At 44.3% G+C, this 8,270-nt stretch overlaps 1 protein-coding gene across 1 annotated transcript; it reads left to right on the top strand.

Moving 5' to 3' along the window:
• The first annotated feature begins 6,842 nt into the window (after positions 1–6,842).
• On the top strand, positions 6,843–7,784 carry LOC147362612 (olfactory receptor 1J4-like). The gene has a single exon (XM_086323363.1). The coding sequence runs from the start codon at positions 6,843–6,845 to the stop codon at positions 7,782–7,784; it is 942 nt and encodes a 313-aa protein (XP_086179489.1).
• The last annotated feature ends 486 nt before the right edge of the window (positions 7,785–8,270 follow it).

Genomic DNA, 8,270 nt, shown 5'->3' with positions numbered 1-8,270 from the left:
GAGCCCAAAAAAATAAAGTCTGACACTGTTTCCCTATCTATTTCCCATGAAGTGATGGGACTGGATGCCATGATCTTTGTTTTCTGAATGTTGAGCTTTAAGCCCACTTTTTTACTCTCCTCTTTCACTTTTATCAAGAGGCTTTTTAGTTACTCCTCACTTTCTACCATAATGGTGGTGTCACCTGCATATCTGAGGTTACTGATATTTCTCCTGGCAATCTTGATTCCAGCTTGTGTTTCTTCCAGTCCAGCATTTCTCATGATGTACTCTGCATATAAGTTAAATAAGCAGGGTGATAATATACAACCTTGATGTACTCCTTTTCCTATTTGAAACAAGTCTGTTGTTCTATGTCCAGTTCTAACTGTTGCTTCCTGACCTGCATATAGGTTTCTCAAGTGGCAGGTCAGGTGGTCTGGTATATCCATCTCTTGAAGAATTTTCCACAGTTTCTTGTGATCCACACAGTCAAAGGCTTTGGCATAGTCAGTAAAGCAGAAATAGATGCTTTTCTGGAACTCTCTTGCTTTTTCAATGATCCAGTGGATGTTGGCAATTTGATCTCTGGTTCCTCTGCCTCTTCTAAAACCAGCTTGAACATCAGGAAGTTCATGGTTCACGTATTGCTGAAGCCTGGCTTGGAGAATTTTGAGAATTACTTTACTAGCATGTGAGATGAGTGCAATTGTGCGGTAGTTTGAGCATTCTTTGGCATTGCCTTTCTTTGGGATTGGAATGAAAACTGACCTTTTCCAGTCCTGTGGCCACTGCTGAGTTTTCCAAATTTGCTGGCATATTGAGTGCAGCACTTTCACAGCATCATCTTTCAGGATTTGAAAGAGCTCAACTGGAATTGCATCACCTCCACTAGCTTTGTTCATAGTGATGCTTCTAAGGCCCACTTGACTTCACATTCCAGGATGTCTGGCTCTAGGTGAGTGGTCACACCATCGTGATTATCTTGGTTGTGAAGATCTTTTTTGTACAGTTCTTCTGTGTATCCTTGCCACCTCTTCTTAATATCTTCTGCTTCTGTTAGGTCCATTCCATTTCTGTCCTTTATCAAGCCCATCTTTGCATGAAATGTTCCCTTGGTATCTCTAATTTTCTTGAAGAGATCTCTAGTCTTTCCCATTCTGTTGTTTTCCTCTATTTCTTTGCACTGATCACTGAGGAAGGCTTTCTTATCTCTTCTTCTATTCTTTGGAACTCGGCATTCAGATGCTTATATCTTTCCTTTTCTCCTTGCTTTTCACTTCTCTTCTTTTCACAGCTATTTGTAAGGCCTCCCCAGACAGCCATTTTGCTTTTTTGCATTTCTTTTCCATGGGGATGGTCTTGATCCCTGTCTCCTGTACAATGTCACGAACCTCATTCCATAGTTCATCAGGCATCCTATCTATCAGATCTAGGCCCTTAAACCTATTTCTCACTTCTACTGTATAATCATAAGGGATTTGATTTAGGTCATACCTGAATGATCTCGTGGTTTTCCCTACTTTCTTCAATTTGAGTCTGCATTTGGTGATAAGGGGTTCATGATCTGAGCCACAGTCAGCTCCTGGTCTTGTTTTTGCTGACTGTATAGAGCTTCTCCATCTTTGGCTGCAAAGAATATAATCAATCTGATTTTGATGTTGACCATCTGGTGATGTCCATGTATAGAATCTTCTCTTGTGTTGTTGGAAGAGGGTGTTTGCTATGACCAGTGCATTTTCTTGGCAAAACTCTATTAGTCTTTGCCCTGTTTCACTCCGGATTCCAAGGCCAAATTTGCCTGTTATCCCAGGTGCTTCTTGACTTCCTACTTTTGCATTCCAGTCCCCTATAATGAAAAGGACATCTTTTTTGGGTGTTAGTTCTAAAAGGTCTTGTAGGCCTTCATAGAACCCTTCAACTTCAGCTTCTTCACCGTTACTGGTTGGGGCATAGACTTGGATTACTGTGATATTGAATGGTTTGCCTTGGAAACGAACAGAGATCATTCTGTCATTTTTGAGATTGCATCCAAGTACTGCATTTCGGACTCTTTCGTTGACCATGATGGCTACTCCATTTCTTCTGAGGGATTCCTGCCCGCAGTAGTAGATATAATGGTCATCTGAGTTAAATTCACCCATTCCAGTCCATTTTAGTTCTCTGATTCCTAGAATGTCGACATTCACTCTTGCCATCTCTTGTTTGACCACTTCCAATTTGCCTTGATTCATGGACCTGACATTCCAAGTTCCTATGCAATATTGCTCTTTACAGCATCGGACCTTGCTTCTATCACCAGTCACATCCACAGCTGGGTATTGTTTTTGCTTTGGCTCCATCCCTTCATTCTTTGTGGAGTTATTTCTCCACTCATCTCCAGTAGCATACTGGGCCCCTACTGACCTGGGGAGTTCCTTTTTCAGTATCCTATCATTTTGCCTTTTCATACTGTTCATGGGGTTCTCAAGGCAAGAATACTGAAGTGGTTTGCCAGTCCTTCTCCAGTGGACCACATTCTGTCAGATCTCTCCACCATGACCCGCCCATCTTGGGTTGCCCCACGGGCATGGCTTAGTTTCATTGAGTCAGACAAGGCTGTGGTCCTAGTGTGATTAGATTGACTAGTTTTCTGTGAATATGGTTTCAGCGTTTCTGCCCTCTGATGCCCTGTTGCAACACCTACCATCTTACTTGGGTTTCTCTTACCTTGGGTGTGGGGTATCTCTTCACGGCTGCTCTAGCAAAGCGCAGCCGCTGCTCCTTACCTTGGAGGAGGGGTATCTCCTAACCGATGTCCTTCCTGACCTTCTCCGTGGGATAGCTCCTCTAGGCCCTCCTGCGCCCTTGCAGCCACTGCTCCTTGGACATGGGGTTGGTCCTCCCAGCCGCCGCCCCTGGCCTCGGGCGTAGTAGCAGAGTCCAAAATCAATTCCAAAAGTGTCTTTGTCATGACCTATGGGGTCCATTCTTCTGTTCTTCAATCTTCTGATCTAGGCTCAGCCCCTGCTCTATAGGAGCCTCTCCAGGCAGTGGAGAGACCAGTGAACTCTAGGCATGGCTTGTGCCAGAGCTCCAGGAGCCTTGCTCTGACATGGGAGCAGGCTTACTTTATCTCCATGAATACTTATGAGGCCCAAGACTGACTTTGTTCCCTTTGCCACCCATTTGAAACAAGCAGATCAGACAGAAAGAGATCAAGGTATCACTAGCGTCAGAAACACTGTCCCCAGGGACTCCAGGGTTTCAGCCCCTCTGGGCCCTGCACAGGCTCCTCCCCTAGAGACCAGCAGGAATGTTGTTCAATTAGCCCACATTCACTGTTTCTTTATTGATGATCCTGGGTGTTTTTCCCTCATTTCTTCCTTCTGCTATAAAATAAAAGCCTCCTGCCAGTTGTTCTGTTACTGATAAACAGACATGCAAGTCTGTGACAGCCCCTGAACCACAGAGACTGTATCTTGTCCTTTGGCTCCTGGGTCTGTTGGAAAGAAAGCAAGGACCAAGGTAATATCCCAGAGCAGAAGGTATTTGAGCATATTGATAACAAACATAGGTCAGAAGGGGCTCGTGTAAACTGATGTGTGTATGTGATTATGAGACTGGGTGTGCATGTTCTGTGTTTTCTATGTGTGTGTTGCTGACTCATAAATGGAAAATCTCCACCTGGCATGTGCATTGACCAGGCATGGCTAGAAATCTATGAGCCGTATATGTGCTTTAGTGGTTAAGTCTATGTTGCCTGTGTAGTGTTTGTGTGACTCTCTGTGTTGTTGTGATTTGAATATTTGTGATTGTCTGGGAGTGCCTGTACATATGCATTTCTATTACATGTTTTTTGTCAGTTCTTTGTGGGACTCTTTGTATGTTATGTGTGCTTACACATTTATGTGCCTCTATGAGAGAACGCTTATGAACTTTCTGTGAAACAGATTTGTACCCTGATCATCTTTATCTATGGCATGCATATGTCAGAGAGAATAGGAAATTACCATTTAACAGTATGTGTGTTGTGAAGTATATGTGTGGGAGAAAGAGAGAAATTACAGGTGTAGTAATTACAGCCTGTACTATATTTAACAAACTCACATCTCTACTAAATTCACCTAGAAGTGATAGGGGAAATGTGAGGGCTTAAGTTCTAATAAAGCTCTGTGTGTGTGTGTGTGTGTGTGTGTGTGTGTGTAGGTATGTTTGTGTATATGTGCGCCTGTGTATAGGGCAGTCTTTCCAGTGTTCCTCTTGACTCAAACCAGAACCCACCAAGGCAGTTTCAAATTGGATTCTCCTCAAGACCTATTGCTGCCATTGGACTTGGTGAGTCAACTTTTCCCAGAGCCCTAAACATGTCCCACTCTGGCCTTTGGTATTGTTCATATTGACATTTTAGGAGCATGGTAACCTGGTTCAATGTCCAGGTTCTGGTGCCCTAGAAATCTGGTGGTGCCATGCAATAGCTTTCTGGGCTTACATTTGATCTCTCTGAGGTCCACAGCCTTAAATGTAAAATAAGGTAATAACAGCTGCTATGAGATATTCTCTGCATGTCAGGCACGTAGTAAGACCTAGCCAGGCTATATATTATTTCCCAAATGGAGGCTGATGTCCCTGACTCTTCTTCAGGTAACTCTAACATGGGAGAATATGTCATGGCAGTTAGAACAGAAAGTTCATGCAGATTCTCTCCCAAACATTAGGTTACATCTTCAGTCCTGAGTATCTCTCACATTGCCATTTAAACACATGATGAATGCTTCCTTTCTTCTGGTTCACCTCTTGATTCAGCTCTGTGCCTACTTCAGGCTTCCTGGTCACCCCATCCCTCACACTCCCTTCCAGAGAAGTCAGAGCTCTTGGTTGAGGTTTCACCCAAGAATTGTCAATAAGCATCCAGACCCCAGAGGGTGGGCGGTCACTTCCTTCCTCCTAGTGTCCTTGTGTTCCTGAGAATCACCTTGATCTGGAATAAGAATCTACGGTTATCAGATATGCAGTCCTGTGTGTTAATGTCAGTTTCCTCTTCTAGGCATGCATGCATGCGTGCGTGCTAGGTTGCTTCAGTTGTGTCCATCTCTTTGAGACCCCATGGACTGTAGCCCACCAGGCTCCTCTGTCCCTGGGATTCTCCAGGCCAGAATACTGGAGTGGGTTGCCCTGCCTCATCCGGGGGATCTTCTAACACAGAAATTGAACCCATGTCTCTTATGTCTCCTGCATTGGCAGGTGGGTTCTTTACCACTAGTACCACCTAGGAAGACCCTTTTAGGAATATGGGTATTTTAATTCCATTACCCACTCCTCCCACCCCCAAATGGGAAGTCTGTCCTTAATTAAAAGAGTATCAGCAGACTCTGAGATCAAGTTCTACCACCAAATACATTTTGTAAGTGACTCACTTCTCACATTAGTAGAATGAAAGAAAATAAGTCACTGTTTTCTCTCCTTCTCAAACACAAAATATATGCTGATTGCATATAATTGAAAGCATATGGAAGCCATTTGTACAGTGTAGGCTGTGGGAATCTAAATGGATATAGGTATGAATGATGGCAAATGGGTGAGCTGGTTGTTGAGGTCATATTGAGCATAAAAATCCTCTTTCAAAGACTGAAATAACATGTCTCAAAGGCATGGCTCTTCTGATCAATTAAATAAGGGGAGGGAGAGTATGTAAATAAGAGTAGAGACTTAATAAAAACTTGAGTAAAGAGTGCTGACTCTCACAGTCACTGGCTGTGTGATCAAGGGCTGGTTTCTTAGCATCTCTTAGCTTTAGAGCATCACACACACATGATGTGTATGCTAAAATCCGTTTATTTTGTCTGGTGAATAGTAGACCCCATGCTCAGTAAGTGTCAATTACATTAAGACTGATAGTGGGGACTAGCCATGGAAATCAGATAAATATTAATTCTAATAGGCATCACTTATCATATAGCACCTACCAGCTCTCATATCCTAGGGCAAATGTTCCAGTGCCTCCCTGCATATGACTACCTAGATTGAGGCAATTTGATTCACTAAAGGTAGATGCAGAGAATTGAACAACAATGGAGATGGTGAAATACAATTTATTTCACTCCAAATTAAACAAAATGCATCAAGTTAAGTTCTATCAGGAAATTAACCACAGGGTCTAGGGTGTGTGTGGCTCTGCATCTCCCGTGGGGCACTGGGAGCCCATGTAGAGTAACACAGCTTTGAGATAAGCTACCTGGTCTCCTCTCATTCCTGGTGTAATGAATGGGTTTCTGAAGATTAATCCAGGATGCATCTGGATACCTACACTGGTGTAAAGATAATAAATGATGTATCTGTGCCCTTACTATGTGAACATTGTTCTAATATCGTTACTCACACTGAATCATTTAATTCTTCTACAATCCCTATGTGTAAGTGTTACTTTGAGTATTGGTAGAGGTTCAAAATGAAGCTGGGAGAGAGTAAGTTTATGCAAATAACTAGAAAGTCTTGGAGTCAGAACCCACTAGAAGTCTCATCACAAATACAATGAACTGAGCAAGTTTCTGAAGAGGCTACTCCTGGGCATATGAGTTCCCAGAAGGAAGGGTCTTTCTCTGTCTGTTTTCTCCAGCAAAGAGTCTCTTGATAGAACTATTTGCCTTTCATATTGTTAAACAAATAAATAAGTTTCCCCTGGTATACACTGAAGGACAATTTTTGCTCATTGGAGTTTTGATAACTTCCTCCTGCTCCACTGGGGGAGGGTGGGGGTTGAGGTGATAGCATGTGAGGAATATCCTGAGGAATTCCTCAGTGGAAAGTAGATAGCCCTACAGTGATTGTCGCTATCATGATTTATCATCTGGGACATTTCCAATCTAAGCAGAGAGACAAGGAGCATGAGGAGGGAGAACCAGAGCAGCGTGTCCGAGTTCCTCCTCCTGGGGCTCCCCATCCGGCCAGAGCAGCAGGGCATGTTCTTCGCCCTGTTCCTGGGCGTGTACCTGACCACGGTGCTGGGCAACCTGCTCATCCTCCTGCTCATCAGGCTGGACCCTCGCCTCCACTCCCCCATGTACTTTTTCCTCAGCCACTTGGCCCTCACTGACGTCTCCTTCTCATCTGTCACCGTCCCTAAGATGCTCATCAACATGCAGACTCAGCATCAATCCATCTCCTATGTAGGGTGTGTAACACAGACATATTTCTTCCTCTTTTTTACTGATCTGGATGATTTCCTGCTCACCTCAATGGCCTATGATCGGTACGTGGCCGTCTGCCACCCTCTCCACTACAGCACCATCATGGGACAGGGGCTGTGCACCTTACTAGTAACTGCGTCCTGGATTCTCTCCTGTGCCAGTGCCCTGTGTCACACCCTCCTCCTGACCCGGCTGTCTTTTTGTGCTGACCACAGCATCCCCCATTTCTTCTGTGACCTTGATGCCCTGCTGAAGCTCTCCTGCTCAGACACATCCCTCAACGAGCTGGCCATTTTCACAGTAGGAGTGGCCATCATTGTCCTCCCACTAGTATGCATCCTGATCTCTTATGGCCGCATTGGGGCCACCATCCTGAAGGTCCCCTCCACCAAGGGGATCTGCAAAGCATTGTCCACATGTGGCTCCCACCTCTCTGTGGTTTTCCTATTTTATGGAACAATTATCAGACTGTATACTTTACCCTCATCCAGCACCTCTAATGACAAGAACATAATAGCTTCAGTGATGTACACAGTGGTCACACCCATGCTGAACCCTTTCATCTACAGCCTGAGGAACAGAGACATGAAGGGGGCTCTCGGGAGACTTTCCAGGAGAGAGATCTTCTTTTCTAAGTAGTAATACCTCACCATTTCAGTTCTTCCTTCAACGAATGGCACCAGTGTCAGACATTCCTCCATGGAAAACCATGCCGAAGACCATCCCTGTTGCTGGTACCCACCCCATTTCCCTGTTTCCAGCCACTTGCTTTTCTGTTTACTCCTCCTGAAAGCAGTGAATTCCAGGCATAGACACACCAAGTGCTATTTGTTGTAACCATCTGTGTTCTTTGAACCAACTTCTTTTTGCTTTAGCTTTATTTTATGTCTCTTTCTGTTTCATAAGCCTTGGGATCTGGCAACACTAGAGCACCATCATCTTAGTTGTCTTCAAAGCACCAAATGTCTTTTAAGTCATGAGTAGGAAATGTCATCAGATAAGGCAATGGCACCCCACTCCACTACTCTTGACTGGAAAATCCCATGGATGGAGGAGCCTGGTAGGCTGCAGTCCATGGGGTCGCTAAGAGTCGGACACGACTGAGCGACTTCACTTTCACTTTTC

Source organism: Bos grunniens, chromosome 11 (genome assembly GCF_055505025.1).
Source record: "Bos grunniens cultivar Pamir isolate PY7600 chromosome 11, Bosgru_T2T1.0, whole genome shotgun sequence".
In the NCBI taxonomy this organism is placed as follows: domain Eukaryota; kingdom Metazoa; phylum Chordata; class Mammalia; order Artiodactyla; family Bovidae; genus Bos; species Bos grunniens.
The sequence above is the reverse complement of the archived record's forward strand: the minus strand, read 5'-3'. Positions and strand labels throughout refer to the sequence as shown.